At 41.4% G+C, this 19,707-nt stretch overlaps 1 protein-coding gene across 2 annotated transcripts; it reads left to right on the top strand.

Annotated features, from left to right (window-relative positions):
• The first annotated feature begins 278 nt into the window (after positions 1-278).
• Positions 279-19,611, top strand: lcorl (ligand dependent nuclear receptor corepressor-like). Of its 2 annotated transcripts, XM_020100360.2 has the most exons (8): positions 279-435; positions 1,285-1,350; positions 4,221-4,309; positions 4,466-4,592; positions 5,358-5,582; positions 5,714-5,810; positions 12,152-17,802; positions 17,896-19,611. In XM_020100360.2, the coding sequence occupies exons 1-8, from the start codon at positions 342-344 to the stop codon at positions 17,901-17,903; spliced, it is 6,357 nt and encodes a 2,118-aa protein (XP_019955919.2). In that variant the 5' UTR covers positions 279-341; the 3' UTR covers positions 17,904-19,611. The 2 variants fall into 2 exon arrangements, with proteins under 2 accessions (XP_019955919.2, XP_019955921.1); XM_020100362.2 differs by lacking the exons at positions 12,152-17,802; positions 17,896-19,611 and adding an exon at positions 6,682-11,727.
• Positions 19,612-19,707: the final 96 nt, after the last annotated feature.

Below are 19,707 nucleotides of genomic sequence, written 5' to 3'. Positions count from 1 at the left end.
CTGCAGAACAATACATTGTGCAGCAAACAACAAAAAACATACACAGGGACATATCGTGCAAGACCCAGAATAACAGTACAGAATAAAAGTGAGTTGAATATTGCACCTTCTGATAAAACACTAAAGACAACACGGAAGTAGAAGAAGATAATTATAAGACACTGAGTCGTGATAATGAAAAGTAGTCTCTGTGATTTGTTTCCTTTTGTATCTGAGGCCTTGGGGAGCCCGCTGCTGTTCCCCTCGCGGCCGGCGGGGGGCGGGCCAGCTGGTTAACCGTGCACAGCCTGTTCCTGCGGCTCAGACGGAGGGAGAGAGAGAGGGGGGAGGACGGACGCAGAATGGCGACCGTGCAGTGCCCCAGATGCACGGTAGAAAGAAAAGGGTTTCGGCGGGAACTTGATTCATGGCGACACAAACTGATACACTGCGTCGGTACGGTCACTTCTGTTCAAAATAAACGGGCCTTCAGGGAGATTTCACCCGGTAGAGGACGGATCGGTTCGCCGAGCTGTGTTAGAGCGCTAGCTAATGCTAGCTAACTGATAGCTAGCTAGTAGCCTGCCGCTGTAGGTGAACAGCCTCAGCGGTTAAGTGAAGCTGGCAGGCTAATGTGTACCAGCTGGTTAGCTTCTCGACTTGGCTCCTTTTCTTTGTCCCCTGAGCTAGCTAGCTGCTCACCGGTCCTAGCATTAACAGTTCCGCGCTATCTCACTGTGAGCAGACACGCAGCGTTTCGGTGAACGGTATAAATTGCATCTCAGTGTTAGTTGGCGTCTTTAGCCAGATTTGTTTATTGACATATACACTGGCTATGCTAACGTCATGCTAACAGTCTCGCTGTTGTTATTTGGGGGAGGGGGTTGTTGCTACGTTGGGGAAGCTAATGTCAGTGCAATATGAGAATCACGTTCACTTCAACAGTCTCTGGTAACGCTTTTCCACGAACTGTGCTATTTTGAACCCAGACGCCGGTGTGGTTAGCTTAGCTCACGGTGACATCACACTGAGAGAACACCACAGAAGTGTTCGATGTTGAGATCATGACTGATGTTTATTGTTTGTGTTGTTCAGCAAGTGAGAATAAGAGCTCGGTATTAAGCATTGGAGGTGTTAGCTTCTGTGCTAAGTTTAGAGCTCAGCACTTCTGCTGTGGAAGTTGTCGAGTTGGGTTCAAACATGAAATGGGTAGAACATGCTGTACCCTAATGTCAGACATCGCAAGCACGAATATGTTGTTCATGTCAGCTCTGGATGATTGACTCTCTTTATTTTGATTTGCAGGGTTTGAAAGCATCCTGGAAGGAATCTATGGCCCGATGCTGATGAGAGACCTCAATGTATTTGATGGTGGGTTTTTCTTTGTGCACTTTATAGTGTCTATGTCACAGGCACTGTGTATATTTATGTAATTTCAACTTTATAAAACTTTGAAATGACCTAAACCAACCATGCATTAATCTGCCTCACAATACTTTCTGACATCTCCATCCCACCTGTGGCCTCAGACTCAAAACACATTTGTTGTTATGATGTTGACTTGAATATCAAACATATCAGTGTTAAATTACTATGGTAAATTATCATTCTTTATCTAAATGGGGCATAAAATTGTTTCTCAAACAATACCAGTAAACAGTGCATTTGTTATGGAATATTCTGCAGCCCCGGACTGACTGGCATGTGGTTCTCAAAGACTGAGTCAAAGGTTCAAAGGTTTTATTTGTCATATGCACAACATATACAGCGTACATGTTGGCAATGAAAATCTTAAATCCCAGGCACCTCAAGCAACTCAACATGTAATAGTGTCAGAAGATAATAAAATAAGAGTAACTAAAAATACACTGAAGTCTTCAGTATTATGTTCCACTTTTATCTGTTTCAGAATCATAAATACAGTGTTCATCTCCAGGGCAAATTGCTACTTATTGAAGTTAGACGTACAACTATAAAATGCTATATATTCATATAGATATTCATAAATAGAGCTCACATTTTAAGATGTTTAATCCAGAACTCAAATTTTTCTCTTGAGAAATATAGATATGTAATATCACCTCTTAATAGTGAAAATAAAGCAAATTGCAATGGTAAATGTATATGACTGAACTATGTTTTTGACTTGGCAGCAGTAGCACAGACACCAGGTTTCAAAAGATTATTCCCCATGCAACAAAAAATCTATTTTACATTTAAAAAAATGCCTGCATCACCTTAAAACTAACCTGTCCTTCTTTTATGTGCCTTCAATCGTGTTTCCCGTCCAAGTCCTACAATCACTTAACAACTTCATGTCTCCCACTATCTGAAAAAGCCCCACTGGTAAAAAATTGCTGTACGGTGTGCTGGTAGCCATCATGTCCAAAGTTTAGATTCACTTAAGACTCAGAAGAACCACAATAAATACAATCTTTACGAAACACCTGCATCACACAAAACACACAGCTGTATGTTAAAATATACCCACATGTAACCAACCTCGCAATAATTTAAGAGCCCTGCATGGTTTCAAACGTGAAAGTGCAGATAACCTTTATCAAGTAAAACAGCACAAGTGTTAGTGAGTATTTCACTGCACATTTCCCCATAATGGCCCTTGGTTAGAAATAATACATTGAACTGCAAGTTGGTTTCTATTCAGAATTATGATCTTAAATCGTATGGATGGTAAACAATGGACTTAAATGCATGCAAATAACCCGAGAATCAAGGTACACAACAACCAGTTTTCTGTGAAAATGCTTCTTTAGAGATCAACATGATGAATCTACATCACTGCTCAGTGTGAGGTCTTTAGTTGCTACAGAAACACATCTTGTTACCTCTTATAGTTGTGAGCAAGTATGATTTAGTTCTTATTATTCAGACACTATAAATGAATAGTTACACTTCACGTATTCATAAAATTTGTATTGAATAGAATTGATGGTCAGCTAAATTATTCATTTAACCAGATTTTAAATAGTGATTTTATTTTTATTTTCAAATCTATCTGTTTAATCAGAAACGGATCTACACCCCGAGAACCTATATTTGCCTACATCAAAAGTAGTCCTTCGATATCATATTTTAATTGAGAAAACATTGAATGATCCTCACTCACTGTGTGTTCTTCCTTTAGCACTTGCTAGGCACCAGCCAAAAACACAGCCTGCTTGACGCTATCTGAGGCCTCAGTGAGGTCTGCAGTGCCATCTGGAGACTAGACAGGAACATATTTAGATCATGTGTCCTAGACACCTGGCAGATACAGTGAACTCCTTATTCTAAACACTGTTTGAGTGGCAATCATCTATTTGTCTAAAATCTTGTCGTTTTTAATTAATATTAGCGGAAGCAACTAATGAAGTTACAATTACTTTTATTGACAACAGCAAGGGAAGGGGTGAGTCATATATGTGTCATTTTTAGGACTGGCCCCTGGAAGTCAATGCAGTTGACTCGCTACACTTTTAGATGCCTCAAAGTGTAAAGCAAAGCCACTCCAATGATGTTACAGGCTGTAAACTTTCAAACCTAGTCTTGTCTCAGAATGAGAGAACTAAAATTGATGGAAGTAGAGATGGTGATGGAAATGGAGGGCACAACCACACCAGACAGAGTGAGGAAAGGAAGTGTCACTCATTTCTGTTGGACGCTCTGATGCTCTCAGCTGCAGTGTGTGGTAGACGACACTGTTAGCAACTCGGCAGCAGTGACACTACACAGTGCAGTAGGATTTCATAACCAAGCTATAACATGAAAATATACATGTATATAAAACGTAAAAATCATCTCCTATCAGTGCATTATTCTTATTGCCTGTAGATTTCGGTCTATGTGGGGAAAAAGGAACAGATGGTCGAATATTCATATTTAACAGCCAAATCCAATTGGACTGATGAAACACAGAAGCACAGAAATGTTATACCCCAATAACAATGTAAGACATCAAATGTTGTTTGGGAAAATTCAATAGAGAAAGCAATCAGATACATCAAATCCAGTATTGAATACAAGTAATGGATTGCAAAATCTTAATCATTTGTTTCTTGTCATAGTAATGTTGAGCAATAATACAAATAGATCATTACATTATTCTCTTGTCATGAAAATGTGTGAGCATACAGCTTGAAAACCGCTACTGCCTCCTGTCATATTATGTCTAGTAATCACAGTTGAATGCTGCTTGATCCCAGATGTCCCCTAATTCTATGTAACCTTGTGATGTATTTTAGACTGTGAACCTGAAGAGGTGGACGACTGGTCCCAAGAAACAAGCTGCTCACAGTGTTCCTTCTGCAACCTTCCCCTGGACAAACTCTGTGTAAGAATTGTCAAGATAATCCAACTGATGTCAAAGTCATTCTTTGTTAATGAAATTTGTAATAATTATATTGCTTCTTATGAAATGTAGAATATTGCAGAATATGCCTCTGTCGAAAATCAATTAAGTAATTTATCTCTTTTTTCCCTCTTGTAGGATCAAGCACCTGCAGCCACTCCGCCCCTCTCCTCCCCCTCTGATTACTCTCCCTGTCAGAATCCAAGCATCTCTGAGAGCAGCCAATCAGCTCACAGGTTTCTCCAGGCTGTGTTCAACAAGAAAGGTGCGTCAGGTTTCTTTCTTCTTTGCGGAGCACGGCACAAATATGTAATCTTGTGACGCACTAAAGCTCCTGTCACAGGCTTACAACAGTCAGCTTTATCTGGTTAGCTTATTCTTTCTCAATAGAAGCATTAGAGGTAACATTATTGTATTCCAAATAAGTTTGTTGGTAAAACCAGACTGGTCTGCTTGAATTGACTGTTCTGATGTTTTGTCATGAGTTTCCCAGTAGCACTTAGCTGTAGCACCAACTCTTTGATTAACCAGCTTATGAGGTTGAGAGGAGTTACGAATGTGAAAGTAAATGATGTGGTTAGGCTAACACCAGGTCAGTGCCAATTTCTACTAGGGGTAGAAATATACACAATGCGTTACTGCATTATGCATTATATGATAGGCAGTTTATCCATTGTTTTTTCAGCAGCTTGTATATGGTGACTGGACATTTTTTGTGTCTGCAGCATTATTATTAGAGACACAAATTTTGATTGATTACCTGTTTTTATTTTGGGGAAATGTGGCATGTAATTTTTATTTACTAATGTGTTGCCCAATAAGAGTTCCCTTTCAGTGTGACACATTAGTGACAGTAAGACACGTGTAGCTTTTGCATGTTGGGATCAAGAGAAAGTTTCCCAATGAACTTATTGCTAGACATTAAAATCATTCTGTGATGATCCAAAATACCCCATGATACGTTATTGCTCTATGAAAAGAAGAATCATGCTTTTTATGTTACTATCTACATCTGTGCCTTCTTTGTCAGATGTGCCCCTGGGCTGTGACTCCAACATCCCTCTGGTCGCCCAGGAGCTGATGAAAAAGATGGTTCATCAGTTTGCCATGGATTATGCATCCAAGTGTCTGCTCCGCACCAGTACAAATGGTGTTAGAACAAGGACCTCCTCGCCTTTGTCAGAAACATCAGACGCCCCTCTGGACCTTACAGTGAGCCGAACCCAGGAGGAGAAAGAGTGTGAACCTGAACTAGGTGAGTAAAGCATTAAACACATTGTGAATTCATCAGCCGATAAATATTTCCAGCCTCTTAAGTTTTGAGTCTTTAACATTTATGCGATGTGATTCAACTCCTTACAAGTTTACATCTTTTTCCTGCCACAGATGGCGTGCTCGACCTCTCAAACAGGAACTCCGCCTGCTCAGCAAGTTCTTCGTCATCATCACCATCATCATCATCATCTAATGACAAGGCCTCTGGGTAAGAGTTTTTTTATTAATGGATTGTTTTTGTGGATAGACTTTAGTGATATTGGGCCTTGTGCAGGAGAAAGCTCTGTCAGTACTAACGGTTAAATGTTGAGATGCTTCATAAATACAGTTGTAAATTTACATCACCTGAACATTTTTGTTTAAACCCGTAATGCCTTTACACTGTTGCATAGTAGGAAATCCCCATTAGGTCTAAAAGATGGCTGTGGTTTAATGGTTCACATCAATATTGTGTTGTGTTGCTGTCATTTCTACCAATGGTCCTTGATTTATATGCATACTCCTGTATTTGACAGTGAAGTGGGTCAGTTCATTGTAAGTTATTATGAAGAGTTAGCTGTGTTTGGTGTTTGGATCTATGGGGTTGACTCTTTTATCTCTTGAGCGGTAACGTCACAGCAATGGCAGTATGTTACAACATTTGCCAACAGCTCAGGATTGTACAATGAGGAGTACATTGCACCTCACAACGATTTCATTCCCCTTTTTACTGATCCAGTTATGATGAGTTTGATTATTCAACCTTCAAGCATGTAGGATTCTCACTGAAGGAGAAAAGTAACAACAGCGCCAAAGTAACCCCAGCCATTCACAGACTGTCCCACCTGGACGTGAAGAGGCTTTGCCACACACAAAGAATGTGTGTGCATGAGAGACACGCAGCAGCAGCAGTGTGTGTGAGGGCCCAGAAACAGACTGAAAACAGACAGACATGAAACTTAACAGCCGCAGTGATGTTACCAACACAAGGCATAAAGGAGTGGACCCCTCGCTCTGCACCCCCCCTTGTCCCCTTTGCCAAAATCAAACCCCTCCATCACCTCCATCTTGACCCTGCTGTTTGGTCCTCCCATCCCTAGGAGGCAGCGCAGGCAGAAGGAGTACAATGAGAGGAGCTGGGAGCTGTCTGAGGGGTTGCTGTCCAAGGCCTTGAAAGATATTCGTTCAGGGAGGCTGCAGGAGCAGCGGGCCTCATTGCTTTATGGAATACCTCTTCAAACCCTGAGACAAGGTCTGGATGGCTGGGCTGATGGAAGGCTTGGAATGCTGCACCAATTTACACCAGGAAGCAAAGATTTCAGGGATGAAGTGACATCGTATAATGTAATGTCATCAATGCTGGGCGGTGAAGCCCGTCTTGTTCTGCAGAAGGTGGCGGCATGGGCAGAGCGGGCAGAAATTGGAGGAGCTGCAGAAGAAAATGGAGAATTAAGTTTCCCTTCATCCTCTCTTACTTTTTATCAGCCAAGTGGTCTTCAGAAAACCTTCCCCCGGGCCTTTACCCAACTCAGGGATGCTCTCCAGCCCCCACCAAGCCCCACTCCCAGCCTGGAGCCACCCATATCCCTGCGTATTCCTCAGGTCCGATCCATGTCTGACCATAAAAGGTCAATTCCAGCTGAGAATTTCCACGTGGCTGAAAACCACCATCAACGTACCTCATCAACAGAGGGTACTGCCAGTTCATCGACAGTTGCTGCCAGACCTTCGTCTCTCTTCAAGCTCAGACCTCCTCTCTTGGCTCACGGCTGTCCAGGCAGTGCCAACCAGTCTCCTCATCGCCTGGGACCACGTGGGTCCTCATTGGATGATTCAGAGGAGGGGGCAGGTAGTCGGGATAAAGACAAGCAACCGAGAAAGAAACGTGGGAGATACCGTCAGTACGACCACGACCTACTGGAGGAGGCTATAACAATGGTGATGGCAGGTCGCATGAGCGTGTCCAAAGCCCAGGGGGTCTATGGGGTGCCCCATAGCACACTGGAATACAAAGTCAAGGAGCGCACTGGAACACTGAAGAACCCGCCCAAGAAGAAATCTGCCAACTATTGTTCGTCCAATTCCACCTCGTCTGGTTCTGGTACCATGACCAGTTCCACAAACTCAGGGACTCTTGCCTCAGCTGCTGACACAAAGAGGTTCTAGACCACAAAAAGCCTCCAGAACTCCTCAACACTTGAACCCATCACCTCTTACAAGACACATGTTTTCTGAAGACACTTATTAAAACACAACACATGCCTTTACAATAGATGAATATTAATATTCAGGTCTTTTAACTATTTGTCTGTAATGTGATAGTCATACTTTTAGCTGTGTTTCGTTTGCCTGGTTCTGAGATTCAATTATAGCAGCTTCGAAGGGCTGCGTTTATAAGAGGCAGTGGTGCTCATTGCAGCTTTGGCTCACATGAGCTGCAAAACTCAACAAACTCCTAGAAACTTGGCTTGGATTCTAGTATCCATTCATTGTTATCAACTTATCCCATGGAAAGACCAAAATAAAAATCTATTTTATTTGCAGGTATATATATTGTATTGGCAGGTGTGAACATGGTCTACAAAACTGAATTAATGGAGTATCATTGTGTCTTAAACTTTCACCAGACATGACTGAAACTTTCAGATTTGGAGTCCACTACTCTTTCCAATTGACTTCAGTCTTTATTGCAAATTTTTAACTTCTATATACAGTCGTTTTTTGGATAATCAAACTTCTAAGGGATAGAGGCATAAACTATAGCATATATGTGTTGCTACAAATACCATACCTGTAAGTAGAGCTAAAAAATGCCAATTGACCAAAAAACAATTATCGGCCATTATTTGTTTGAAATATTTCTGCTTTTCTTAGATGTTTCTGTCTTTTCTACACACATTTTTCAATATAATACAGTGAAATTAAAAAAAAAAAAACTTTTTCAGATATTTTATAGATGATTGATGATTAATCATGAGTGTAGTTGATTTTGAAAATAATATTTGCAGCCGAATGTAAAACAATGATCAGTTGTTGGCTTTGGTCTTGTCCGAGGATTTGTTGATAACAGAAAAGAATATAAACTGCATTTTCTTTTAGGGCTGTTCGACTATGGCAAAAATTATAATCGCGATTACTTCTGGTCAATATTCTAATCACAGTTACTCATTGACTTTGGAAACATCATGTACTTATTGAACTTAAAAGAAAAATGAATAATTTTGGCACTCATATTAACAGATTACAGTGTCTGCACTGCCTGAGTGAGCAGGGAAGAACTTCTCTCCTGTTCGCAGGATTGTGTCTGTCGCCGTTCACACAAACTGATGATCACATTTATTTAGTTATTTGTTGATGCAGTCGGATCATGAATCTGGATCATTCCATTTACTTTAATACTGATGTCCTGGCTGTGTGCATCGCTTTACATTTGGTGTTGTGTGTGGCGGGTGAACTGTGCACACAAAATGTTGGACCTTTAAAAAATCTGAAAAAGTACGTGTCTCATAAACTCTCAAGCGACTCAAACAAACACAAAGTAAACTTCAATACTGTACTCATCCCGATTAGTGTTGTTAATCTGTAAAGTGAATGCCAGTTGGTGGGATAGTGAGGACATGCGGCAGGGTATAATGTGCAGGTCAGCGACTGCAAAATTATTGCCGCTGCTTATTTGAGGAAATACGTCGTTATAACATTAACCTCACACAGCCGAACTGCAATGCATCAGGCAACATGAGGCACGAAAGAACGAGAGCCTCATTGCAAAACAAAACGCGGGATAATTATCGTTTCATGTTGACTACTTTTCTGTTGTAATTAGTAGTTTGTTTTCATCTCGACATGATTTGGTTTTATTTCTAGGTGAAAACCCGCGGTGATTGTTGGCCATCTGATTGCTCAGGATCAAGCATGAGAAACACAGCTGTAGACTTCTTAAAGCTAAGAAATAAAAGTGTGACTCTCATGTTTGTTTGTTAGGTTATTCAGGTTTGATTCAACTCTTAAAGCTCCTTGTTAATGGAGTGATGATGATGATTGTCATTTGCAGCTTTCTATCTGTCTGGGTATCATACCTGGGTTACTGAAGTGACTTAGAGCCATTGTAACAGATTAAAAACTCATATTGTTAGACACGTGTACAAACAGGGAGATTGTACAGAACAACTCCGCTGCGGTGGCTACATATTCACTATGAGTTTCTGTTAAAGAGATTAGTTAATGATAGCCATTTTTGTGTCCACATAGTTTCCTAGTCTAATTGTGCAAGCATTGTACTGAGTGTAGTCGGAATGCAAATGTGAAGCATGTTTTTCAATGTGCACTGATAAGCTTGAGAAATGTTATGGTATATGTGTACTGTTTGTGAAAGATGTTTAATTACCACAGATACTTACTACTTCTGCTACTGTAGCTGTATTACTGTAAACCTCATACATAACTGCTGCTTGTGACTTAACTTTACGGGGCCGTCTCCCTCTGGCACAGAGAAGCGTAGCTACAACAAAAGACCTTCAACAAATGCGATTCCAGGGCATCATGCATTTTGTGAAGCCTAAATGACAGACGAGTGTCTAGTGTATGGATAAGGTCAGTTGTTATAGATGGTTGATTGTGTAGACTACTGGATGGGCCTCTGAGACGGGCCTATATCCATTAACAGTGCTACTACCAAAGCAGCAGTTCAGGGTTGCCCACACAAAGCTGCTTCAATTTATTTTGCTGGGATGTCAACCTGCCTGTTTGTGTCTCTCTCTATTTATCTGCGTCTCTCTTTCTCTAACCTCATTGCCACATATACCTCTGAACTATATCTGCCTATAGCCCACTGTCAGGTTTCACATTAAAGCCTCTGTGTTATGATACTTATTATGCTGGGGTAGGAGCTTTCATTAGCGTAGGGACACTTTTTTGTTTGTCTCTCAAGGGAAAAAAAACACCTAAGTGTAAATGTATGGGCATCAACAACACTTAAACTTTTCAAATGAATTATCATACAGCCAGTTGGCCATGGTTTAAATGATGTCCTGTGGCATTTACAGGAGCTCGGCCATGTTCTTGGCTAAGTATTTATCCTTATTGGTAATCTTTGTATGAGTTTTTTCTAACTTTAAGGTGAATTGTAATGCAATTTTATTTTTCAAAGCATTTTTGATCAGATTGTGTGGTATTTCAACCTTTCTAATGTATAGACATACTGATGTCTTAGCTCCTGAATGTTTCTGCTTACAACATTACATGGTGCCTGTGACTGAGGCTACAGCACAGTGCACCCTGGTGTCTTTACTCTGGGAATTCTCTGCTGATAATGACCAAGGGCCAGTTTGTAAACAAGCCTAAACCTTGAGAAATAGAACATGTAATTATTTTATTGTGCAAGTGAAATGGTAGTTTATTATGGGAACACACCTGGGCTTGTTTTTAAATTGAGCTTGAGGCCGTTTTTTTTTTCTTTTGAACTACTGGCAAGTCTTTCAAATTGCTTAACATTAATCTGCTATTTATGCATCAATCAATTTTTGCACTATGATTTACAAGAAGCATTTCTATTGTAAAACAAAACCTTTATGTTGCTTCACACTTATTTATTGGCTGTACTTCAAAACTGTGATTTTACTAGTTTGATTGTTGTAGTTCTTGATTTGTAATGGGGCACTTCGATGCAGTGTGAAATGTATATTGCTAAAACTGCATGAAAGCTTTTAAATGTTAGCTGATATAATTTATTTTGTCCTAAGATGACTAACCTAAGTATTGTGCTTGTTTGGTGCTTATGTTAAAAATTATTTATGTGATTTGAAAAAAATGATGTGGTTATCATACCAAACTCAACAGTAACACTACAGAATGTAACTCTTACTATGTCTGACCTGACACGGTCTGGGCATGTACAGTACTTAAAAATCTGAAAATACTATCCTATATAATTTAATTAAAACAATTTTAATGTAAAATCAATGACTGACCTTTATCGTAAAATTTACCGCAGGATGATGAACGTTGAGGTTTTTGAGTTGGTTTGTAGGTGACTCATCTGTTGAAAAGAACGTTTTTGTTTTGAGCGTTTCTACAATCGTTCCTTCTGCTTTCAGCAGAATGTTATCATTTGCCTTCAGCAACTCCTCAATAAAACAGTTCTCTAATCAGTGACCTGTCATATTTTTGTACTAAAACAGCGGTTTGTGTGGCAATCCTGGCTCGAAAATGCCAGTTAAGTGTTTGTGCTCTACAATTGAATAATTCCAGTTCAGAATAGTTAGACACGTGAAAGTCGCAGGGTTCTGTCAAGCTTTCATTTCATCAACATAAAATACATTTAATATTTTTTGCTGGTAAATTATAAGTATAATACAAATAAGATGCTAGTAAATGCAGACAGTACAGTGATCTACTGTATAGTTGGCATGTGCTGCTGGCTAACACTAATGCATGACGGAAATGACAATCTTATTTTTGTGTTGTTTAAAACATGTTATGATTTGGTTGTTACTCTCTGTAAGTACTTACTTGTTTGACACCAGCTCATCTTTGAGTAAAACCTAACTCTTATCTTTGCATTTTTGACTCTAGCTCCCTGCTGCCATCATTTAAAGAAGTGGGAGATCTGGGACAGCAAGGGAATAAGTGTCGTCAGAGATCTGCATTGGATGCTGTTCTAAGCACACTTTGTCCAGCACACCGTTCCTTACTCTACCAGATCCTTAAGCTGGCACACCAGGAAAAATTGCAGTCTTTGCTTGAACAGAAACCTGCGGGTCAAGCTGAATCCTACTCCTGTCACTGTGGTGTAAACCCACATGATAATGTTACCCCACATGCAGTCACACTTTGTGAATGTAAAGCCCATAACGGCAGCCTCTACTACCCTTTAATGGATCGTGATCATCAAGGTCATGGCAGCACACCATGCCATTCAGGAGACTCCAAGTCCAATTGTAGCATTAATCTCTACCCTTTAAAAGACTGTAAAAATGATGGTTCTCTGGGTTCAAGCTATTGCTGTGTGCAGAGGTGCAGGATGGAAACCTACACTGTTCTGTCCCCCAAGAGACTGCACTCCATTTCCTGCCAAAGTCCGGCTGCAGGTCATATCAACAACATGGTGTGTTCATTTATATCCTCTCTTACATTATCCAAATCTCCTTCACTGTGCACTCCCTCCTCTACTTTATGCCCTTCCTCATCGATCTGCTGTAACCAACACACTCCCCACCCATGTCACTGTTATTCAAACCATACCTGTCCAATACAGGTAGGGAGCACAATAGAAAGAGGGGCAATCGACGGGGATCCTCCTTGTCCTGTCCTGAAGAGGGAGAGGAGTCCCTCTCCTCCCCCCCTTTCCCCTATCCCTTCAGACATCAGTAAGAAAACTGATGAAAAGCCACCCTCCCTCCTACACCATAGACAAGAGGAGGAAAGTGACATAATGGTTAAAAATGATGTTGTGAATGGAAGCCACCTCAAAGCAGATGTGAGTACAGATACAGAGGAGGAGCTACAGAGTAGGACCCTAAGAATTAGTCAGGCTGCGCAGAACCCAAGCGGGACTTTACTGCAGGACGTTGTGAATCGCTTCAGTGAGAAACTGGAGACAATCAAACCTCTAGAGAAAGACCCACCTCCAGTTTCTTTAGCCGTTAATGTTTCTGAAAAGGAGCAGCTGCAGTCTCCATCAACAAGTCAAAACCTGCAGTGTCATGCTGATGCCCATCTGACTGAAATTATCAACAAAGTGCTTCACAGAGGCAATGGTTGTGACTACAATCTCACTGAGCTGTTCAATGGCCATGATAGCAAAGAGCCCAAGTCCCCTAATACCCGTTCCAGGCGTCGCCAGGAAGTCCTTACTGCTATAGCAACACCTGCTGATGACACTTCAGCCAGAAGGCATACATTACAAATTAAACGGGAGTTTGCCAGTCTTGACCAGTACTGCAATAGGAGAAAAGGTTCACCAACAAAAAAGACAAGATTGAATGATGGAAAGGTTGGTATAACTACATCATGTACTTCTTCTGACTCAATCCTCGTTAAAATGAAGTCTAAAAAAGAAATGGAAGGGAGTGAAGAACCCATAGAAAATCATAGCGTTGGAGAGCTACCACTGAACATGCTGTCTGCAGAAAGTGACATGGATGAAGTAAAAGATCAAATACAGACAGTCATAGTCACAGAAGACCTTCACATCCTTAAATCAGAGGAGAAGGAATGGGAAATATGTGAGAAAAATCCCCTTACACACCCAGGCACTCCAATACCCACCCCTAAACTTCAGAGCAAGTATGGCAAACAAGTTTTAAAGGGTGACAGTGTACAAAAGGTGGCAGAGATGATGACGGTGACTGCAACCTCAGCAAAACAGTATGTCGGGGCTTGTAAAGAAAGTGGTGAGGTTAGCAGTGCTGGAAGTGATGAAAACCAAGAAGCCCCACCAGGTCAAAGCTCTGACAGTGACAATAGACCAGCTAAGGGTAAAGATTGCAATAGCCCTATTAGAGAGAGGCAAAAATGTCTATCAAACCACTCCAAGGAGGTTAGAAGAACTAGGAGAAACATAGTCCCCCCACAGCGCTTTTCCTCTTATGTCACTGAGCCCAGGAAAATGTTCTTCGTTGCATGTTTCTCTGAAAGCAACGTTGACCAGAGATTACAAAAGGACAATGTTTTGACATCTAACGCTTTGGATGCCTTATCCAAAGATCCAGTTGCTAATGATACCCAGTCTGAATTAGGAAATGAAACCCCTCTGTTCTCCTCTGAGCACACAGGGAAGCTTGCCTTTGAACCAACACATAAAGAGCAATGTGGACCATCTTACACAGAGTCAGAAACTATGGCTGCTAAAGAGAAGAGTCCAACAAAATGCAGTTTGGATATTAGGACAGATGACGACTGTGCTGCCAAGCATACAAGACTACGATCATCTCCAAAAAGGCTACAGATTTTACAAATTGCTTCTGGAATGCCCAAAAAGTCATCAAATAGGGATGTCACCATAAACTCTGCCCCCTGTGCTGATAACCCTACAAACTCCAGTGTCGAGTACACTAGTCCAATTAAGCTCATGTTTGTATCAGCTGTACAGGGTAAGGAAGGAGTAAGATATAGTCTCAAATCAGCAAGCACTGGTGCTAGTTCACAAGCAGACAAATCATTTGACCCATGTGTAGTGTCTTCATGGTCAGGGACACCTGAGAAACAGAAAAGGAAGAGCACTGAATCTCACTCATCAAAAGTAAAATCTACTTCACCACGAAAGTCAGCTACCTCACCAGTAAGAGCTTCTTGTTCACCAACCAAGTCGACTTCTTCTTCACCAGTCAAGTCTGCCTCCTCAACTCCCAAATCAACTTCTAAGCAAAGCAAGTCTATGTCATCACCATCCAAGTCTGCATCTTCACCAAGAAAGTGTGCATCTTCACCCAAGTCAGTTTCCTCATCGCCTAAAATTGGTTCCAGAAGGTCAGGTGAAAGTACTCCAACTAAGCATGTAGCTGGAACTGAAAGCCATAAAACACCCCCCAAGGCTACATCTTCATCAAGCAAGTCAGCTTCTTCACCCAAGTCAGTTTCCTCATCGCCTAAAAACGGTTCCAGAAGGTCAGGTGAAAGTACTCCAACTAAGCGTGTAGCTGGAACTGAGAGCCATAGATCACCCCCCAAGAATGCATCTTCATCAAGCAAGTCAGCTTCTTCACCCAAGTCAGTTTCCTCATCACCTAAAATCAGTTCCAGAAGGTCAGGTGAAAGTACTCCAATGAAGTGTGTAGCTGGAACTGAGAACCAGAGATCACCACCCAAGGCTGCATCTTCATCAAGCAAGTCAGCTTCTTCATCACCTAAAATCAGTTCCAGAAGGTCAGGTGAAGGTACTCCAACTAAGCATGTAGCTGGAACTGAGAGCCAGAGATCACCGTGTGACTTGTTGGCTTTCCATGAATCCACTCCGCAAAAAAGGCGTCCGGGCCGGCCAAAGAAGCTGGGACCACAGCTGGAGCAAAAAGTGAAGAGACCAATTGGCCGACCACGCAAGCAGAAGGCTGTGGATACGGCAATTGGGACAGAAACAGTAAGCGGAAAAGTTGTAATAGCAAATGACGCTGAAGACAATGTAAACAAGAACCTCAAAATAACAGTTTTGTATGGCCGTTCAAGAAGAAACAAACGAATGGTGTCTGAGGGCTTTGATCAGCTACAAACAGAATTCCATGATGCCTGTCAGGCAGTTGGCATCAAAAGTGACTTGGGCATTTTAATACACAATTCTAAGACCAGCTCAGGTAATATTGAAACTGCGTCAACAAAGGAGTTCAGCTTTGTCAGCCCTCTGAAAGAGTCTGCCCCTCTATCTAGCAGGAACATCAAATGTCAGAAACGGGATGATTCTGGGCCCTCTAGAAAACCTGGTAGACCTGCAAAAGTTAAAATCTCTGGAATCTCTGTTACAGTAACTACAGTGTCTCCTCGGCAACGCAAAATTCAAATGAACAGGGATACTCTGGAGTCTCCCGAAGCACAAATTCAGAAACAAGCCCTGCCAGAATTAAAACCTGCCAAAGAACCTAGGACAATCAGCTATCAGTCAACAACCAGAAGCAGTGAAGCGGTGAAAGGGATAGAAGCAAAGAATGAAAGTAAAAAGAGACTGCCAAGTCAGGCAGTAGCAGTGCGTCACTCAGTGAGAGTGAGAAAGCCCTCAATCCACTTTCTGCATGCTGTTGCCACCTCCACCACTAGGTCATACAGCCACAGTAATGCTCTGCTTCGGCGCTCTAAACAACTTTTGCTAAACAAGGCGAGCAATGAAAGGAAAAAGGAGGAGCAACAGAGTAGTGCAGAAACTTCAGGGGGAAAAAGACAGCTCTTTGGACAAGACAAAAAGAAGAACATCTCTCAGGACCTGAGCAGAGTGGCAAGGGTGTCAGTAGACTCGATCTTTACCCCAAAAGATACACTAAGATGGTGGGCAGCTTCAGCTGAGGAAAACACAATGAACCAGCAACTTGCCAGCCGAATACGACTCATCTCTGACACCTGGGTCTCAGACACTGTGGAGAACAAAGAAAAAGAAATAACCCTTAATTCTAAATCAGGCACCAAAGGCAACAATTCATTTACCAGGAAGTCAAAACATTCCTCTGTGGTTCGAACACTTTTTGATTGTTCTCCTAACACACCAAGGTCGTGCAGTATGCAACAGCTCTGCTCCTGGTTTATGCAAACCACAGAGACACAGTCTTTGTCTATTGTCAAGAAGGAAAGCTCCCGTAATCCTTATGAATTCAGGCAGGTAACTCGTTCCGCCAATAACAAAAGTTTTTGTCCCAGTCCTCAAGCAGAGCGACTCCGCAAACACATCAAGAAATTTGCCAAAACAGTGCCAAAAAGTCCTTTGCAACATCAACAGGCTCAAAGAAGGTTGAGGAAGAGGAACAATGCAACTCTGTCAACACATAATATTAGGCGGCAACTTTTCACTCCCAGGTTTGCAACGGGCAGGTTTAATCATGGAGTCCAATGGTGGCGAAACAAAGCATTTAGAAACTACCAGGCCACTGTACTTAAAGCAAGGACAAAGTTCCTAACCCGGAAAGAAAGGGAGAGGTGGCAAAAGAGGCAGAATAAGAAAACCATAAAAGTAGTTACAAGTGGTTCAAATGGACATGCAGTAGGTGGACTACAGCAAAAATGTAAAGCATTACACAAACCAGCAAAGGATCAGTTATCTGACTGTTTGGGGAACAGTTCTGCCACCAGTTCTGTCGACCAAACTCAGGAGCCTGTGGATGCACCCAAAGAGCAGAACTTCTGCTCGAAACCCTGGAGTCCTGAGAGACTGAAGGAATGTCGGGTGTTTCTGAGGAAGATCAACTCTCCGGACAGTGAATCATTGGAGGAAGAGTGGGACTCCTGTACTGTGACACTGGATGATGGGTCACCCTCTGCATACGTATTTGCAGGAAGGGAGAGCGAATTGGTAGGAGTTGTTAAAGCTGTGAAAACTGAAAGAATAAACATGAAGAGGAGGACCGCCTCCAGAGAGCTTGCAGGTTCTGCTCCTAAATCAGTCCAGGAGCAAGATGAGATGCCAGAGAGGAGGCAGAAAGGCAAACGCAAAGGTCCAGGGGTTGTGTCTACTGAACCACCACCAGCGAAAATGTTGAGACAATCGCGAATGAGGGGCCTGACCGGGCCACGATGGTGTGACTTTGTGTTTGGTAACTACCTTGCCTCTTTCATTGAATATCACTAAAGACATGTACATTTATCAATCACCACAAAGTCAACTTGTGCTCTCTCTTTTCTCACAGAGAACTAAACGAAGCACGAGACCTCCTCCTTCCTGGGAAAGGGACTTTAACATATGGTGCCTTCTGACATTGAGCTGACCACGTGGACTGACCATCCCAACATGGTTCAGTCTTACACTCAGCAGTTATGTAGCAGTCTAACTTAACAAAAGCTTGATGTTGCACTATTTTTATCCATGGATATGTATGTACAGAGTGTTTGATACTGTTATGTTTTTTGTTTTTTTTTATCATTAACTTGCCTTTGTCTTTCTGAACGTGTTTATCTCAAAACGTTTCAATGGGACTGCATAAAGCTGGTGCTATCCCCAACAATCCTCATTATTAAGGAACCAAATAATATTATTCTGAAACCAGTCATTTCTTTAAGTACTTGAAGTAATTGTTATTGTACAGCTCTTAAATATTCCCCCAAATTAATCTTCATTGTTTCGTGGCACTCTTAAATTCTGAGTTTCTGGCTAAAATAAAGTTATTAATAAGTTAATAACTTTTTTTAATTTGGAAAAATTATATTGAAACTTGATACTTTATTATCCCCCTTTGTTTGATACTGTCACACTTGTAACATTTTAAACCAGGTGGCAAAAAACATGCTTTGAATGAAGGAATTATTTTACCCCATTCAAAAAATGTGTATGGACCCCAAATATAAAATTGGGTGTCAAACCTTTTGGGCAGCAGTCCAATATTTTCTTTTTTCCGGTATTTTTTAAACAAGAGTTTGGAATCTTGGCACCAATTCACATTAAGTGCAAACATACACGTTCTAAACAACTTCATTTTCAGTCGCACTAAACCATAAACTCCAAACCCAGGGGTGCACATGAAGTAATGAAGAAAGTGTCGTTATGCAGTTGTAGAAAGTAGATTCTGATTCATTTGTCGGTCTGCGCGATCCAACTTGTTTTAACTAATATGACTGTGTCAGATCTACTTCTTGCACAATTCCACCTGAGATTATTAATCCCGCTACACAGACTCCTCCCCCATGTTTTGCACATCCCATGTCCTACTACCAACCCCTACTGTAAAACTAGAGAACCTATTTGGTGCAATACAAAACCCAGAGGATTTATCAGTATGTAGTAATTATTTTATTGCTGACAGACGAATGGATGTAAACAAGTACCAATGGCCTGGGATGTTACTTCAGCTGTTTCCATAGCCGTGTAATGTGATCTTAGAGGATATTGCTATACAAGACTAGTCCCCCCCCCCCCCCCACTGCTTTATTCAACTCAATGAAGCAGAAAAATAACAGATGCTTAATTGTTATAGTAGCATTACATTTTAATCATACACATAATAGCATTAATTACTGTTTAAATGCAGGTGGGAGACGTGTTGCTGTTCCTTTTGTTTTTTTCTTCGAGTTGGAGCAAGAGACACCTACCTCCACTGGAGCTCAGCTAGGCCCACTGCTCTATTGATTATCAACCTTGTGATAGACACGAGATTTGATTTGTTAACACTAATCTTGGATCGATACGTTTGATCTGAGATGTCTGGCTGTAGGTAAAAACTTAAACCCATTAGTGTGTGTGTGCTACTAGGATGGAGGTGGTATGGCCCAGTGTTGTGATGAGTAAACCTCTGTTGAAGAACCTGGTGCTAAACAATTGTTGTATATTTTCTTTATCGTGTTTTTATACTGTCCTCTACAGGTGCACTAAGAGGCGTCTGTCATTGGAACAATAAAGTCTTTTGAAATAACTAACGAGTGATGGATGGTTTCCACTGCAGAGTGAAGGACGGTCAACATTGTGGTCCGTCAGCCACTAGTGTCCACTCTCTGCCACCTTAAGAAAT

The sequence above is a fragment of the Paralichthys olivaceus genome, chromosome 8 (genome assembly GCF_024713975.1).
Source record: "Paralichthys olivaceus isolate ysfri-2021 chromosome 8, ASM2471397v2, whole genome shotgun sequence".
Classification (NCBI taxonomy): domain Eukaryota; kingdom Metazoa; phylum Chordata; class Actinopteri; order Pleuronectiformes; family Paralichthyidae; genus Paralichthys; species Paralichthys olivaceus.
The sequence above is the reverse complement of the archived record's forward strand: the minus strand, read 5'-3'. Positions and strand labels throughout refer to the sequence as shown.

What these genes read in the sequence shown, in the direction of transcription:
- lcorl (XM_020100360.2), top strand. Translation starts at nt 342, where the DNA reads ATGGCGACCGTGCAGTGCCCCAGATGCACGGTAGAAAGAAAAGGGTTT. An exon ending in TTCCCCTGGACAAACTCTGT is followed by an intron (nt 4,310 to 4,465) that starts GTAAGAATTGTC and finishes TCCCTCTTGTAG; the next exon opens with GATCAAGCACCTGCAGCCAC. An exon ending in GGCTGTGTTCAACAAGAAAG is followed by an intron (nt 4,593 to 5,357) that starts GTGCGTCAGGTT and finishes CTTCTTTGTCAG; the next exon opens with ATGTGCCCCTGGGCTGTGAC.